The sequence below is a fragment of the Poecilia mexicana genome, unplaced genomic scaffold (genome assembly GCF_051168715.1).
Source record: "Poecilia mexicana isolate PSO_F unplaced genomic scaffold, ASM5116871v1 scaffold_18, whole genome shotgun sequence".
NCBI lineage: Eukaryota > Metazoa > Chordata > Actinopteri > Cyprinodontiformes > Poeciliidae > Poecilia > Poecilia mexicana.
The window spans coordinates 7,899,985-7,918,748 of record NW_028263387.1 but is presented as its reverse complement, the minus strand read 5'-3'; the positions used below and the strand labels follow the sequence as shown (position 1 = coordinate 7,918,748).

General features: G+C 39.3%; 1 protein-coding gene across 1 annotated transcript in view; it reads left to right on the top strand.

The window, feature by feature from the left end:
• The window catches only part of LOC106927913 (actin-binding protein WASF3), a 34,703-nt gene extending 28,196 nt beyond the window's left edge, over nt 1–6,507 (top strand). Inside the window, exons 9-11 of the mRNA XM_015003813.2 lie at nt 562–855; nt 1,663–2,078; nt 3,033–6,507. Coding sequence (XP_014859299.2) covers nt 562–855; nt 1,663–2,078; nt 3,033–3,190 — 868 coding nt within the window. The 3' untranslated portion in view covers nt 3,191–6,507. The remainder of the gene's footprint in view (nt 1–561; nt 856–1,662; nt 2,079–3,032) is intronic.
• The last annotated feature ends 12,257 nt before the right edge of the window (nt 6,508–18,764 follow it).

Below are 18,764 nucleotides of genomic sequence, written 5' to 3'. Positions count from 1 at the left end.
ATGTTGAGGACAGAAAATGTGTGGAAGAAGGCAAAATTTAACTTTTTAGTCAATTTCCCATCATCTTGAACACATATAACCAAGTTGAAACATTATGGTGGTGATCAGTTGATGGAAGCTATCAATCCTGACAATAAGGACAGATGTGGGGTGTTTTAAACATCGTTAATTGGATTTTATTGTCACATCTATAAGTCAAAATTCTTATCATGATAAGAATTTTTCAATAATTGATAAACATCCACCAATAATTTCAAGGCACTCTGAAATGCCTTCTACCTGTGTCATTAGAAGTTGTGTGCTGCCCTCTTATGGAGACTGTAAGTGAGACCCAGTGTTGTATTTTTTCTTTTCAAATATACTAATCAGAGCATCACAGTTTGGTAGAAGTACAAACAGCCAAACATTAAAATGTTAAAGCAAATGGAAATCAACTAAAATGGAATCCAGGCTCAGGTCGTTGATTAAAAATTGTATTTTCCATTGATCTCAATATTAGGATATTACTTTAGGCTACGCTTGAATAAAACCGAGCTCCCCTCCTCAATTTTAACCCAATAGGTCAATGGCGTCCGACTCCTACCCGGCAAGTCCCAACCACCCGACTACCCAGGCTCCAAGCGCTGCCCATCCCGCTGACCACCATGCCAGGGATCACCTTGCTGCTGCCCAGACACAGTCGCTCGATCGCGGCCTGAGGCCAGCCAACCAGCCCCCTGGAGCCGCCGGGGCAGGACCCCCGGGTCGACACGCAGCTTCCCTCGGCAGGACCCCATCGGGACACGGGGTCCAGGCCGGCGGAGATCCAACGGTCAATGGGCCAAGGCAGCAGTCGATTAAGGAATACCGAGCTGGGTACGGGTAGGCTTGCTAATTTGACAAAGTGACACCGTGGTGAATATTACAGTGTAAATGGTTCAGTGGCTTTGATTTAGTTCAAACATTGAGGATTTCAAGGCTTGAATCTTCTTTCATTACGTTGAAGAATCTCTGTTTTTTTTATGAGATTGCAGCATTTAGTGCCCTAGGGTCAGACTACCGGTTTCTCTTTCCAGTCCAAAGAAACTAGGTGGAAGTCTTAGAGATTGTATTGGAGTCTGTGGTCCTTACTGGGGTTGGCACTAACATTCATCCTGCTGATTGAATTTCAAGTGGACAACTCTAAAGGCTCTCCCCTACTTCATCCAAAGCATCGAAATTGGATCTCATTGACGTAGTCACGTGGCAAAAATTGCATCATTTGCTCGCAGTGAGCCGTCCTATTCCGCTTCTCAACTAACTATTTCACATAGCGTTCTGTGCGATGTGTTAGTCTGAAGTTAGTAGGCGTGTTTCCTGCAGGCGACATGAATGTTTTTGGAGCGTTTATGTGTGAATTATGTGGATTTGTACGAGTTTTCACAATATACCTGCAAACATTGTGAAATGGATAAAAAGTCTTGAATGGGAATTGCAAAGTCGTCGTCCACGTAGGAGACGATGACTCAGGGTGAAGTTTGGGAAAGCCGTGACTCTGATTGTTCACACCGAGCTTTGGTGATTAGATCTCACTTGTCAGCTCCACATGCAAAGAAATGCAGTCATGTCTAAAGATGTTTCTGTAAAGATGATTGAGTAGTACTGATCCATATATATGTGTATTTCCTCTTTCTCCCTCTTCAGTGGGCAGCCCTCCACCATACCAGAGTATTACATCCCCCCGGCTCCTCCCCCACCCCCGCCAACCATCCCATCCGCACAGACTGCCTTCGATTCAGCCACAGCGCCGCCCTCTGCGGCCGCCTCCGCCATCCCGCCGACCTCCTCTGCCCTCTCCTGCCACTACTCCCCCTCCCCTCCTCCTCCCCCGGCCAACTACGTACCTTCCCCCGCCCACCCCCCTTCAGGTGCACCTCCGGCTGCCCCTCCGCCCCCACCTCCCGGAGTGCCCTTGGGACACCAGGCTCACCCGTCCCCGCCACACGCCGCTGTCGGCCAGACGGCCGTGGATTCAGCACCTTCGACGAGGAAGTCGACCATGCTGGGGATGATCCCGATGAGCGACGCACGCTCCGACCTGCTGGCCGCCATACGTAGAGGTACGAGTGCCAGGATTTCTACATGTGTGGCGAATATCTTTCAGGCTTTCTCCCAGAAAACTTTCTAGCCCTGGTGGTAGAGGACAATACCGTGTTTTTGAGTTAAAAAATGTTTAAAGTTGACAGGAAATTTGAAAATATAAGTAAGTAATTATGGCTTATTGGAAGACATTAACATTTTCTAAACACCAACTTTCTTGAAGTTGTTAGTGTGTAGACCGGTAAAGGCGGACAGTGGTTATAGAGATCCAGTCAATAAAAAAACATGCCTGACCTCAGTCTCCCTGGTGCATTCACACCAGCCCTGTTTAGTCTACTTTGATCAATCTCTAGTTTGCTTGCCTAGAACGTCCAGTTTGTTTGGGGAGGTATGAATGCACAATTGACCATATAAGCAAACTCTGGTCCACCATAAACCTCGGTCTCTGATTGGTTGAAGTGATCTGTGGCGCCAGGTTTGAACACCAAGCAGACCAGAGACTGCTCCAAAAGCAGGAATGGGACTATAGCACAAGGCATTCCGGGTAAATACAACCAAAAAAATGCAAAAGTCTATTGCTTGACTCATGGTCTTTAGCCAAAGACAAAAGGGAAATCCTACAAAGGCTAAAATCTTAAGCAACTCCATTTTTTGTTACATTTTGCAAAGAATGTAAATTTCTGAGGTTTTCATGTTGTTTCCTTCAATGGTTCTTGGTGCAGCGCCCCCACAGGCAAGGAGGTGAACAGGTTTTTCAAATGGTTTGGATAGTTTGATACAATGGCCTGTGAAAGAGAACTGCACCAGCTAAACTTTGGTTTCCAATTGAACAAGGACTATCAGGTGTGAAAACACCCTTAATCCTTAATAGTTTATGCTTGCAGTTTGATAAAATGAAAGATATTTTCAGTAGTATTTAGAGACAAAGCTCTCATCAGACCTCACTGCTCCTCCCTTCCCTTTGTCCCTCACAGGCATCCAGCTGAGGAAGGTTCAGGAGCAGAGGGAACAGGAAGCCAAGCGGGAGCCTGTCGGCAACGACGTGGCCACCATCCTGTCACGCCGCATCGCTGTGGAGTACAGCGAATCCGACGACGACTCGGAGCTGGATGAGAACGAGTGGTCTGACTAAAAAGAAAAAGAAAAATAAGAGAAAAAAATGAGATGGAGCTTTGTAAGGCTGGACTGGCGGAGCTAACAGAGAGAGAAACTTTACATTGAGTTAATAACGAAGGTGTCGGATTAGTTTTAAGATTCGCATTTTAACTACGAGGTTGACTAAAAACCAATCATACATTTGTTTACACAGATCGCCGGAGCAGGGCTCGGAAAAGGCCGGCGACAGCTCGATACTTTCATCATGCACGGTTGCCCCTCACGACGGCTCTTCTCGAACTGAGAGCCCAGAGGCTTTCATGTCAGACCGCCCGTGGTGTGAGGCACAATAAACACGCCCTCCATCTCGGCAGCCTCCCGCCCCCCGTCCGCTCGTTTTTAACCGCAATCACGGAGCTGTGAAAAACAAACCCATAAACGTCTCCCTATATTCACACCCCAGCGGTAGTTATTAGCAGTATGTAGGCAGCGCCCCCCTGTGACTACGGGGCTTAATGTGTTTACAGAGCACATGGTACAGCACAAGAAAGATTAACTATAGTGCAATCTTTACGACTCTGCCAAATGTTCCGCAAGAATTTGAGGAAGCAAGTCAGGATAATCAGGGAAAATGATAGCTTGTTAGCGGATGACTGTGCCTGTCTGTGGAATGAAGCCAAACTTTTGGGAGTTTGGTCCTCTTGACCAACAGGATCGGCACCGGTGCTCTCCAGGTGAGCTGCTATCACATGTTCCAGCTAGATATTTGAGCTTCGCTTCATTCACAAAATAGTTCATAATTTATTTAACTTAAAGAGGAAGTTAGCCAAGGTAGCTGAGAACTTCAACAGGCTTGTTTTCTCTCGGATATATTTATGTTTGCGTTGATACCTTTATTTAAAACCACACATGATGAATAATACAGGAATTGTGTTTTCATGCAATTTCTGATTGATCATAATGCACTGCATATTTTAACAAAGAGTCCATGTTTGTTTCTAAATTATTGGCACTAGAAAACCACTGTACTGGTGTATTTATACATTTACAGACTTAAGAGTTTAATGAAAATTACTTTAAAAAAAAGACTGTAGGGACATTTTTTCAATATAAGAAATTGTAGCCAGAAGAATTAGCATTTTTTGACCCAATTATACAGTAATAAATATCACAGATCATATTAGAAACACTTTAATGCCATCTAGTGGTCAGAGTTTTGCCCTTCATTCATATCTATTATATATTCTATATGCAAATTAGCAATCTCTTCTTCGTTGGCAGAAAAAAAACATTTTTTAAAAAATAATCTTGAATAAATTCAGGCAAAAAAGACATTTAAACTGCTAAATTACTCAACTGCCCATCACCGATTTGGAGTACAGATACAAATTTCTGAGAAAAAGCATAACATGGCCTTCTTAATAATAATCCACAAAAGATTATTCTATTATTTTTAGAATTCATTTTGTTAATAAGAACAATATTTTAGGTTATTTTAAAGAAATATCTAATTTTAGGTGTTTTAAAGCTTTGTTTGGTCTTGTGGTACGATAATAAAACTTTATTTTTCTTATAAGTTGGGGTTAGACATTTTGGCTAAAGTGGTTTGGAAACCAGGCTCCCAAAAGTTGATGTAGTTGTTGATCTTTTATGATTATGATAAACTGTACCTCCCACTGAGGTAGTTTGGTAAACTGTGATAAAAGACACCGCTAATGCTAACGCTAACATGGGATTAGCCTCACCAGTCTGGTTAAAGTTGTTATTCTGCCTACATATCATTGCTTCGGTCAGTCAGGCCAGCTAGTTAGCTTATCCCACTGTTTTGTGCTTTCATAAATTATCATTATCATTATTATTATTATTCTCACCCTTTGTTAGCCATTCCAAACTCAAAGCCGAATATTTCAGCCTGTGACTGTATGCCGTGGTCTTCTATAAATGCTTCAAGGCTAAACCACAACCAGCACCGTACTCATAACAACAACAACAACAAAAAAACAAAGTTCTTCATCTTGACATCTGTTCCTTTTGGTGGCCCCACTTGCTTAATACCGTTGCTTTCCGTGGAGGCTCTTGTGAATTATAAATACATAAATGTGAGAAACTTGCAACGCTAATATATAGTATGATATCTCTTCTCTCTTTTCAATATAGGTTTGGCTAATCCTCAGTGTGGACTGATTGGACTGTCGTGTTTTTATAATGTGCTTTTTTTTCTTTCTTTTTTAAAGTGCTGCAGTGATTCGTTTGCTTTATTTTAGGGATTTTTTTTATTAGGTGAGGACCCAGATGACAGAGTGGAAGATGTGTCCAAGAAGCCAGCTAAAAGATTTTTATTCCTTAGCAGATTAACCTGACGTATTCTCATCTCAAACAGAAGCAAAAATCCAGCAGAAGAAGCATTTGATACTAGAGTCTTGTATCGGATTTTACATCAGAAGCAGCATTTTTGATAGAGAAAACACTAACGGTTTATTTTTTACGTGTTTACTTTAGCAAATCTTTATTTTTCAGTTTCTGAGACCGTTTTAAAGCTTCGGTGTTCAAATCGTTTAAAAAAAAACTTAACGTGTCGCTACGTTTCAGATGATGCCACGCTTTTTTTCGAGGATGTGTGTATGTATATATACACATACACACACTCAATAAGTTGGCTTACTCAGAATTTGCACTCTTGTAGAATACAATCACATCTGGATTAAGGACTGAATGATACGACATGTTGATGAGTTCTTGGTATTCTCCGTAAAAGTCCGAACTAAGATTTTCAAACCGTGCCATGAAACAAAACAGAAAAAAAAGCACATATAAACAGCCAGCGTGGATTTTTCCACAAAGCTCGGTGAGAGTTTACTGTAAAAAGAAAAAAAATAAAGTTTATGTTGTAACTGAGAAGTCAAGAGGCATCAAATCTGCTATATTATCCAAATTGTTTCTTCGGTGGTCGTGTTGTTGTGTGGGAGTCATAGATACACACCCATCTACGCGTTTAACGAAATCTGTCCAAGATTCAGAGAATGTAAAACTCCAGCTTGACTGACTTTTAACGATAAAAGACTTGCCAACAAATAGCAAAACAACCACAGAGACACAAAATGTTGAAGTTCTCCAAACACCCGTACTTTGTGTATCTATGGCTTCTGGCTTTTAAAGAAAATGTTCTTCTGTGTTGAAAATGTGACAAAATGAATCATGTTGTATAGACTTTTGGTAAAGCAGCCTTCGAGGTTAAATGCATTTGGTTTACTATAACCTAGACAATAAAACAAAGTTAAGCTGTGTATTGCACACTAAAATCAGCTGTAAGCAAGTATGCATGTGACTAAAGTCAATAAATAGTGATTAAAACAGCATGTTGGGTTTCCTTTGCTTCTATTGGTGTCATCCTGTTTTTTAATTTTTTAGTAGCTTCACGTTTGAAAGCAATATTTGAGCTATGTTGTGTTATCAGCTCCACTATCAAAACCCTTTCATTTCTGAGATACTTTCATTTGCTAGCATGCTATTCGTAGCATCATCCTCATATGACCTCGAGTTTAGCTGCAATACCTCAATATGTCGTTTTAGTTTGAAAGGTACGATATGTACATACTACAAAGTTGCTCATCATAGCTAAACTAGCATATAATAACTATAACTTAAAGAAACTTCTCTCCCAAAAATATCACTTAAAAGTATTTTTAAGATCAGTATATCCCCACTAGAAGTGGGGATATATCCTTGTTTACATTGTTTAAAATGTAAACAATGATACATGATGTCCACTGTAAGTGACAGATTTATGATTTCCTTCCTAGTTAAAACATATATTTCAGTATTTGAAATTGCAAGATAATCCCATGGTGCCTGGCAACCTCAGAAAATTTTTACAGGGACACATTTTTTTAAGGAAACAGCTAAAAAAAAAAAAAAGAAAGAAAAATAGGCCTATACATTTTTTTTGTTGTTGTTTGAATGAAGAAGTACATGTAAAACCCAAGGAATTTTTTTTTTTTTTCAAATTTTTATTTTGTTTTTATTTTACATTTATGTCTTCATTGACAAAGACTGCATGGGTTTCTATGACGTGAACGTGAGTCTCTTGGGAGGCCTGCAGTGTCACCTAGGTTTTCCAGGGGGCGCCACTGATCTGGCGCCCATGTTGGTTGGAGCTAGTAAGTAATGCATAGCGTGACGCACTACTGTCCCACGAAGCATACAATCGGTCCACGCCCACATTTATACAAGAAAATGGCATTTGTTTAGCTGTCCACTGTAATGTTATGAATAAGATGGCTAAAAGTTTAAAAAGCGGGGCCTTGGCTCCGGTAAAAGAGGACTTCCTGTAAAATCCGATGTGATTTCCTACAGGAGGCTTATATTTTCCCCTCGTCTACCGTGAGTCATTGGACCCACGCAGATTCTTACTAAAAGGAAGCAACCACTGTGGTTCAGCATTAGCAGAAAAACGTAACTGTTGCGTAAATTGAGCAACCATGACTCCACTGTTCTCGGGAAGGCACAGTCAGCATGGTCAGGAGGCAGAGTTTGGCAGGGCGGAGGTGGAAACCACGGGCGCCGTTTCCCGTTTTCGGTACACAGATGGTGACACAGCGGAGAGGAGAGGATGGAGACCGAGAGGTCAGAGGAAAAAGCAAAATAAATCACACACGTACTGTTTTGTCATGTACAATGTGGATGACTCAAGTCTTGTTCTTTTGGGGTGGCGGAAAGGTTATGAAGGTTATCTTGGGAATTGTGTTCTGATTTAGTGTAAATCTAAGTTTGGAATCAAAAGTTACAGATTGTAACATTTTCTAACAAACATAGTTGAATTATTTAGCTGATGAGACGTTATTAAAATCAATTTTGGGGGTACAGAGAAAGCAACAAAAAAAAGAAGGTGGGATTCAAGTTTATGCTCAAATCAATCTGCATCTATATTCTTTCAATAAAGAACTGGAAATGTTATTTTATAATGATCACATTTTTATTCTCTGAAAGCTTTAACTTTATGTTGACATTATGGTTTCATTTAATTAAAGCATTTTATGCGTGTATTTGTAAACTACAAATACCTTTCTATGAAACTCATTAAAAATACATCTGCAGTACTTTAGAAATTAATACATTGAAAATATTTGGCATGTTATTGTCAAAAATCATAAAGCTGTTCCCCAAAGCTCTTATTTCAGCCCTTTTCCATTCCCTATCTTTAAAAATGAGGTGGGACCGGGAATAAATGCAGTCAAAGCAGATATATTCACATGACACCATCATATCAAACTTCCTCCTTAAATACATCTGGAAAACATTTACAGGAAACTTTTTGTTCTTTCAGTTACCCCCCAGATACCCCCACTCAAATTCAAAGGTTTCGAACTCAAAAACTACATTGATGACTTTTCCCTCATCCTCACCTTAACATAGTAGAGCTCTTTATTGCAACACTAAATCGTAAATCTAGAAGTGACTATTCCATCTGCGGACATGTTGGGAATATGTTGCCGTCCCAGGCTCATTTCTTCATTTCTGCAACCTGCAGAGATTAATTTAGCTGGATCTCTTCAAATCAAACAAGTTTTATTCTTGTCTGACATATTGTTGTAAGAATCCTTTGACGTTTCAGCTTGTTTTGCTGTGACAGAGCTTTATTGTTTCCTGCAAAATTTGATAATGATGATTAATTTGTTCTTCACCTATCAGGCTATAAATAATTTTTATCTGATATTTAACAGTAAAGAAGTTGCTCCACATTAACTCAAGAGTTTTGCCCTTCAACCAGTCAATGAAGAGCACCCCGCTGTTATAATGGAAAACAGTCAGATGTCCTGGACTAGTCTTATTAAAACTGACCTCAATAGGACCCATGGAAAGCCAGAAATATACTGAAGACTGCTTCCATCAGATTGAAGAGAAAACCACGTGACGCTGTCATTAGAGCGCGCGCTGCGCAATCAGAGGACCTTGACGTCCAGAGCTCGAGTCCGGTTCTCTTAACCCTGCCACATCATGTCTTCCCCCTCTCCCTGCCCTTTGATCGGAAATTCATTTTTTTAAAAAGGATTAAAGATAATTTAAAACTGTTTCTGTTGATCTCTAATGTCACCGTGATGACGTGTTAGTAATCTCTCGTCCACTCGTGATTCAGCTCCGGTTCTGCGTTCAGCTCCAGACTGCGTACAGGGACTCATGCTCACAACTTTCAATTAAACGTTCATTAAACTCCTAAATCACAGTGACGACGTGTGAGTCAGGGCCAGCGGATGAGGGCGAATCGCTCCGGTTCGGGTTCTTACTTTCCCACCAAACCTCCACACTGGGCCGTTTGTTGTGCCTCGCTGACAGGAGGACGTGAGGGTGGGAGAGTTACCCTGTGAGACGGGAGGCTGGAAAACGGGGTGAATCGGGCTTGTATTGAAGCTGCTGACGTAAAACAAGTGAGGTGTGTGTGTGTGTGTGGGTGTGTGTGTGTGTGTGTGTGTGTGTGTGCAGGATGCTGCGGATTTTCTCCATTTATGAACTGCAATACTCACCCGTAGCCAGTAGGTGGAGCTCTTCACCTCCATGTTGCAGCCGCATAAAGGTGAGTCAAGGAGTTTGGGCATTATGGACACACACCTCATGCTGTCACGATTCTCCAGCTCACACAAGCAGATTTGAGGTTGAATGATAACGAAATGTTTCACAGATTTACATGTAGTAACTAGTTACATTTACTTGAGTAGCTTTTTGGGGGAAAAAATACTTTTGAAACCGTTTTTACTATGCTACTCTTAATGGAGCAAAACATTTCTGGCTACTCTACCAACTGTGAGCAACTGTGGATGAAAAACAAGCTTGTTTTAGCCAAACATTCACCAGACACAGACACACACCTGAAGTTTTTGTTACATTTTCATAAGTTTTATATTGAAAGAAACTGATGTGGAAAAAATGTTTTTGTCTAATTTTTGTTATTTTGTAATTGTATGAATTATTTCAATTTTGATCTTTAAAATAGCTAAATTTACACAAAGCTTTATATTTCAGTCTTAAAATAAGTTGAAGTGTTGCTACTGCTACCTGAGTACAGTTTTTGATTACTGTACAAGCAGTTTAGCTATATAACATAACATACACATGTAGTCTGAAATATTGAACAGTCATCTTACTAACTAAACAGTCGCCTCTGTGTGTCGCCTAAAAATGTAGATTCAAACCTTCGCTGTTAGCAAAAGATGAAAACAGAGTGTAATTACTAATTAATCAAGCCTTCATGTTATCTGTTTAAAAGGTCTCACTTTCTCTCACCGCTGACATCTCTCAACATGGTAGAAAATCCCTTTTTTTTTTAAGTAGCTTTTTACCTCGCTTTACATCCTCTGAAAATGGGTAACTTTGAGGATACTTCCCTCAGTAACAACATCTACCACAAAGAGTGTTTGGCACAACACAAAAGCAGTTAGGACGTTGAGTTCATTGTTTGGAAAAAGATTGGAGTTCTGAGTTTCTACTTGAGGAGCAATTCCTAGTCCTGGGAACTCTGAATCGATTCAAAATGCTCAAAAATGAATCTTAAAATGTGTCCTATTTATTATTTAATTTCCCTTTGGGATCTAGAAAGTATTTCTGAATTGAATTTGCTTAAGTTTTAAACAAATTCAGTTAAAATTTGAATTGCCGCTCCCATTTGCAAGTATGCTGCATATCGTTTTACGTGTCCACTTGGCCATCTCATCCATATAAAGCCAGAATACGTAGTTCCCACAAGTCTGAATCGGAAGTCATCCGTGTCACTGAGACGCCATCTTGGTAGGCAAGCGCAACACAAGGCATAGATCAACCATGGCATCGACACCAACAAAAAGAAAGTAAATGGAGAAAAAAAAGTTTGACATAATAGTTGTATTGTTTATAAGTTAGATAGGAATGTTTATTGTTATCATAGCAACTCTGTAGCAACCGTCATGAGAGTTAGTCATGCATACCTACCAAGATGACCGTCAGTGGCAAAGTTCCTGGAAGTGTGGCGTCACCTGAGAACTATGTATTTTATGCATAAAAACCTACTTTTGTTGAAATATAATGTGATGGAATTTGATACTTAATGGAATCTTATAGAATTGCTTTAGATTCATATTCTATTCACTGTCTTTTCCTTTTGTCAGTAACAAAATTTAAACAGAATCTGTCGACCATTTCAGTAGCAAAATTGGTTTCAGTATCGAATTGTGACCCTAAAATCGGAATTGAATCTGTGGACACTGAAAGATTCACATCTCGAGTTTAAGCTGCTCAAGCAGAAAATGTAATTTGGTGACCAGGCAGTCATTCTGTGCATCTCTAGGTCAGGAACACCCTTTGTCTATGTTGCATAAAACCCAGCATGAAGACAAAAACCGATCATGTTGAGCAGATTCTCTCCATCTCGTCTCTCCCTGTGGACATCACCCCATTTCTCCTGTCCTCTCTCCCTCGTCATACTGCCTCTGTCTTACACCTTTTGCTGTTGTTATGCAACCGGGAGTGGTCTTAATAATTCAGCAGCATCCCTTTCGTCCTTTTGTTTTTCTTTTTTTTTTTTTACCCAGCACATTTTGGTTCACACTACAGTGACCCTGCAGCGCTGACTCACAGGCACACACCCCCCTTCCCACATAAACACTCGTAGCAACACCCACGGGAAGCTAATGTCACACGAGCTCACTCCTACAAACACACCGGCTGACGTCAACAACCTGCACACACACACACAAAGAAAAAACAACTCTTTTTTTTTTTTTTTTTTTGGTTTTCTTTCGTTGTTTGCAGTTTATTTGGCAAATATTTCTCAACCCTCTTTTTTTGTCATTTTTTCCCCCACTTTCTCTTATTTACAATATTAAAAAATAAATCTTTCTCTTCGTAGTTTTACATTCGACATTTACAAGTGCAATGTGTAACATGTCCATCTTATAAAGTGCATTTGTACTTTTTGATCAATTGTGTCACAACACAAACTTGAGAGAACCGAAAAAACAAAAAACAATAAACAAAAACAGTAATTATATTTAAAAAAATTATTAAATACACCTCACATGATTCACGGACGCTTCATCAGGTCTATGACATCACAGTATCATTACCCAATAGTAAAGAGAGATGCTTTACTAGCCTCTCATCCAAGCCTACAACACTGATGCATAAAACAATGTTTTTTTTTCTATGAAGGCCATATTTGGTCTGATAGAAAATTAGCTCTGTAATGTTTTTTTTATTTTTTTTACTTTTTTTTATTAACAATCTCTGCTTGCCTGAAGTGTTTCCATAATCGATGGTTTATTTGCGGTATGCACTCGCGTAAATACGGTAGCCTGACCTTGCTTATTAAAAACTGTGATGTAAATGCTTGTGCTCATGGAAATAAAAGAGGGAAGGGTCAAAATGAGGGATAGAAAGAGAGAAATATATATGTGTGACTTTGTTCTTGAGGAAAAGAGAAGGGAAGAATGAAACTTTGCATGAGGTAAAAAAAAAACTCTTTCTACGCTGATTTGCTTAATTTCTTCCCCTCCTTTTTCTCTATCTTTTGGCAGCTTCTTCTCTTTTTTTTCCTCTATGGAAGAAACTATTTTTAGAGCACACCTGACAGGCTGGCTTCCTGCAGGCGGAAGCGAGCAAAAATGTTCGGCAAGTAAAAAGAAATGCAAAGAGGAGGATAAAAGATGGGAAGTGAAGTTCCCAAGAAGGAGAGAAAATGGTGTCATTTTGTTTCGTAGGACGATGAAGTTCAGAACAGAGAAGGATGCATGTTTGGGACGGGGATGATTAAAAATGAGGAGAGGAGGAGGAGAATATGGGGATGTCTTTGAAACGACCTGCTTCCTCAGACACGACTCAGACAAAATGACGTCACTCGAAACAAGACTCTGTGACGTACTTTGGCTCCCGTCTCCCTGCCTCCCTGTCGTTTTATGGTCACATCGCTGCACTTTCTGAATGAATGTCAGAGTCGCAGCACAACAACCCACAGGACTGTGAAAAAGTTTTTGTCCCCTTACAGAATTGCTTTTTTGTTTTTTTTTTACTTTGCTGTTTGTTTTGTAACTGTGTCCTAGTCGTCTGCAGATTTGTATTAATTTGGTCACACTGGGGATTTTCTGCAAGTGTCTAATTTATGATTCTACCAAATATAGACAGTCATCTAGATCTCGAAGAAGAACAAACCCAGACCATCACACTGTGGCTATGATGGTCGTGTTTTGCACAAGAGTGAACGGGAGGCATGTTTTCCACAAAGTTCTGCTTTTATCTCATCGGCCCAAACAAAATTTCCGGAAAATCCTTAGGATCACCAAGATGTTTTTGGGCAAACAGACAGGCTTTTGAGTTCTGTATGGTCAGCATTTTTGTTGTTGTTTTGTGTTAGATCTTTCTTTTGGCTGCCATTTTGCTCAGTCTCTGTCTTTAAATATGGTAGACGAGAGTCAACGTTTTCCGCATATACTTTTTCCCAATGGCTCTCTTGATAAAGGTTAATCTTGAGAGAGCCATCTGGAAAAATAATATGTGGAAAGCATCCACTTTCAGCTTTTGTAATAGTTATATATTAAATCATGAGCACTTTACATGTGTAAAGTCCTTTCATAATATCGGTATGTCCAACATACTGATGTGATATTTGGTAAAAATATCTAGTGAAATACATTCACTCTGTTCATATTAACAATACATTTGGCCCAATGGATGTAATTTAACTGCACTTTATTCCCACACCTGATGCATAGTTCTGGTAGCAGAGATGCTACAACCTTTAGAAATTTATGTGGGCGTTGTTTAAAAGTTTAGAGTTGGAAAACATGGGTAAGTCAAAATTGATATCACCAATTTTGAACCTTTCCGGTCTGGCAGTAATCAGGTCTGGCTGTAGCAACTAAAGTTAAACCAGGTTTATGAACTGTGGTGTTTTCACAGGTTGCTTTGGATAGCAGCTTTCCCCTCATCAATGAAATCATCATTTTTTTATCTTTCTTTATTTATTTAAGCTATAATTCAGTGATGTACAGTTTAGTTTGATGATCTAAAAAGGGTAAAACGCAAGAAATCTGTAAAGGGGCAAACACATCTTCACAGCACTGCAGTTCAGAAGGTTTTATTCTGTTTGCTTGGCGTAATGATCAGTCATGCCTCACAAGAACGTTTTTTTAAATACCACACTCTTTTCATCTGTTTTAGATCCTTCCACTTTTAGCTGCTGTGTTGAGATTTTGTTGTTGCTCTTGTTTTCCACAGATCAGCAACGACTTCAGATTCTGCTACGAGAATCACCTTTGAACAAAAATGTATGTACAGGAACCAAAAATAGGACACTAGATTCAATAAAAATAAAATAAAATAAAATAAAATAAAATATGGCACTTTTTCAGCATATTCAATACATTTTTTCCCTCCAAAAAGGAAACAGTAAACATTTATAAATAGGAAGAAAACGTAAGAAGAAGAGGAAGAAACGTTCACACACGCACACACGTACAGCAGCGAGCATATCTTGGAACTCATGCCCTGATGATAAATATTACAAAAATATACATTTCTGTACAGCCTTGCATAAGAAAGAATAACACACACTCACTTGAACAGCTTCATTTTTAAAAAATAACAATAAAAAAGCAAAACAATTATAGTCGGGCGTAGCATCGGACAGACCCATTCAGCGAGTGTTTGTGTTTACAGTGAGAGTTAGTTGAGTTATGGTTCCTTACAATTGGCTATGCTTCTTGGTGGAGAACGTACAGGACAGCAGACACACACACACACACCTACACACACACACAGTGAGTGGTCGCTTCACTCCCGTCCCCAGGAATGGTTGAGTTAGTGCCATATTCACAGATGAGTATTTTTAACTGCTGGACGTGCCAGATGGGACCATGAGCATCATCTTAAAACAAACAAAGTTAAAACAAAACAATGAATGCTACTCATGCTGTCAGCTGCTTCAGCTGATGAACGTTGGAAATGACTTCATCAAACTGCTGGCTCAAGGTTTCTCTATGTGGTTTTTACGATATCCACCAGAGTTGGATCAATTCTTCACTTCTTTATTTTATCCTTGTGAAATCTTACATACTGTGGCTCAAGCCAACACTGCCAGAGAAAACACTGCCGGTTGTTAAAAACACAACAAACCTTGCACTGCACAACTTGGTCTAAAAACATTTTGGTTTGATAAAACCAAAGCCTGAATGTGAAGCCAAAGAAAAAGTAGAGAACTCCAGCTCAAATCTTTTGACCTCTTTAAAGAAGAAAATGACAGTATTGTATTCTTTTGATCAAATTAGTGAACAATTTGATTACACCAGCACACAGTCTTTTTGTATTAATTAAAGACATTCATCAAGTTTGGTTTCTGTAGCAAGCAAGAACATTCATTACTTTACGTCCAAGACATGTCTGTGGAGATTTAGTTAACTTCCTATATATTCCTAAATATATCAATACTTTGATACTAATAGTCACTGTTGATACGGTGAAAGAACAATGATTTTCTAAAATATATTTTTCATTAGATTTAATTTATAATTGGAACATGGACATCTGTCAAATTTGTGGCGTACCACTAAAATATCTTGATAAATTTTCCAAATAGTTTACTTAAATGATTTGTAGTCAAATGGAAACTATATCGGTTAGCTTTGAGAGCGGTAGCTTTTTAGCTAGCAAGAAAGCAAAAGTTTTTTTAACAGGTTTTTGAATATCGAAATGCGATAAACTGAGTGAATTAGGAGTACAGTGTTGGCCAGTATATTTAGCTTAATCTTTCTTATTTTGTTTTTACAGTTTTTCTATAACAAAGAAACTAAAATATTATTTTTTAAGCTAGGGAAAACTGCCAGTTGGAAGTCAAAGCCTTGAGTTATATTTGCACATTGGTGGTGCTTCAACATAAATAACAAATCTCTGTAAGATAACTGTTTCACCAACCCCTTTGGGAAAATTAGCCAAAAAAACTGACCATCAGTAGCTAGCTGCAAAATTTCTCAAAGCAATTTTCTCCACATGGTAAAAGTCCAAACTTTGTACTTGTTTATGAATAACTATGCATAATTGTAATTTTTTTCTGCTGTGGCAAAATTTGATATCCAATACATTAAGATTAAAACGTTTCACCTAAAAACTAAGTTATGCTAGGTTAGCATTAGCATATGGCTAAAAGCAATGTGAGACCCAAAATAATACAACCATTTTTTATTTTCTAGAGATGATTTCAACCAACAGTAACGATGGGAAATCTGTGGCTAAGCTTTCTGGCTAAAATAAAACACAAACTCTTTCCCTTTCAAATCCGGTCCATAGCTTTTTGTCTATTTTCAGTCACCGTTTAAAGCTGCTCAAGCAGGTCTTTACAAATTTCAGGCAGCAGTTCTTGTTGTGCACCTTTAAGATATCAGACCAAATCAGGTACAGAAACAGTACAAACCTTAACGATTACTTACCAAATTCATTACAGCCTTGTTTGTCCCATCTAGCATTTCCAAAAACAAATGCTTAGGCTTGTTTTTTGACTAAACCTTATATAAATATGATGTGCAAAGGAAATGTTTGCATCCATTTTTAATGTAAAATGGATTCAACGATTGATTTTACTTTCACTTTACTCTCCAAAGTACCAAAGCCTCTGGATAATTGAATGTATTTTACCGAATTATTGATGCTAGTGATTAACCATTAGGCAGTTCCATCAATGCAGTGTTGGTGCAAAAGAGAGGTGGTCAAAGCTTCTTTGATAGATGGGTTCACCTTATACAATGTTTTTAGATTTTTGTTTCAAACATTTAGTAGTTTGGATACACAGCCATCCATTCAGACCGTTTCCTTTTAAATCCAATATGAAGTCAAATTATTTGCGTTTTTTTTTTCAGCTACATTTCCAAGCTGACCACATTTCTTTTTATCTACATCTTCATTGTGGCTTTTTGTACACAGCAAAATGCAGCTGGACTTTATTGCAAAGTATATTTTGCTCCATATAATACCAAAAGCGAAAAAAAGCCAAAAGAAATAAGACACAAATAAATGATCTTGTCTTTGACAGAACATTGTGCAGCTGTTGTTTTGCTAACAACGGCTGCAAAAACAACTGATTGTACTTTTCCTGCCAAGAAACGTAGAAAATGCTTCTTTTAAAAGTTTTCATATACAACACAGAAAAGAACAAAAGCTAACTGCTTCTCCTATGTGCCATTTTCAACGGTAGGATTTTTGCTTTCATCTCCTGCAACATATTTGGTAGAAAGCACTAAATTCAAAGTAAACTCCCTGTTGTTGCAAAAAAAACAGCTATTTTTTCTGTCTCTAAAGTGTTAGTTTGAATCTACAGCCCATATAGATTTTCCCAAAGCCAGCACACCTCCCACACACCTATATTAGCTGGATGCCAGTAGCTTAGTCATCGTAACTCTCTCTGAGGATGTGCAGAGGAACACGAGAGAGAGAAAGCTATCTATGCAGATCATTTAAATGCAGACAAAGGGTTGGAAATGATCACCTCTTTAGCTCCTTCTCTGAACATCATCTCTCTGGTGCAGAGATGTTAATAACATTCACTGGATTAAACTTGCGCGATGCCTTTTCAGTTGGAAATATACCTGCCAACCTCCGGTGGAAGACAGCTGTGTAGTTGTGTGACTCAAGGCTGCGTTAAAGTACATCTCGCCTGACGTTTCTATTTCACGCCACGTCACCTCTTCTCTCTGGCTTCTCATTAACCCGCCGAGCCTTCAGAGGAGCTCCGGGCCAGAGCTGCAACTGCTTCTTCGGGGCGGGGCGGGGCGAGAGCAAATCCGGCTGCTGCTGACGTGCTGCAAGCTGGGGAATTTAGATGGAAGTCATACGGCAGCACAAACCGAAGCAATCTAGAGCGCTTGAGTTTAGAGCTGCTTTGGGTAAACAGCCATTTGGACATTGGAGATAAACACAGGAGTTCCCGGTGGGCATGAACCGGCTGACCCAGATGTTTTAAAAAGGTGCAGATTCCAAATCGGTACAATTTCCAGTGATTTGATTCCTCCAGTTCAAAGTCATCTTGATGAGATTGGAGAGTAGAATAAAGCATTGCTTTCCTTTCCTCATCTGCTACTGCGCACTGCTGATCAGCCAGCTGAAAGAAGGCACTCGCTTTATTTCCCCCCTCATTTACAAGAAAGACTAATTTTTGGAAATATACACCCCCAGGAAATCTGCTAAGCCCGTTGGTAGGAGCCCACCGTGTTTTCGTGTTTTAGTTTAAAAAATTCAGAGGTGGAAGAGCAGGTGTCATAATTTGGAAATTATAGCGTGCGAGGCCAATGCAGCCACTATAAACCTAGCTTAATCTGTCTTTACTGTCACTGTTACTGGTGTATAAAAAAATCCCTATTTAAAATAAACAAATAATGCTTAGTCTGGTGGGGGAGGCAAGTAAAGCCTGGTGGCCTGCCAGGCTTATAATACAACAGAGGAAACCCTGTCAATTTAACCATAACCTGTCAGTCTTCAGGGATTCCCCCAGAAAACTTGCTAAGCCCCGTTGCTCGGGACCATAGGACAGTTATCCAGCCGGCTGCCATGTTTTGAGTTAAAAAGTGTTTAAAGTTGACAGGAAATTTGAAAATATTACTTGATAGTTA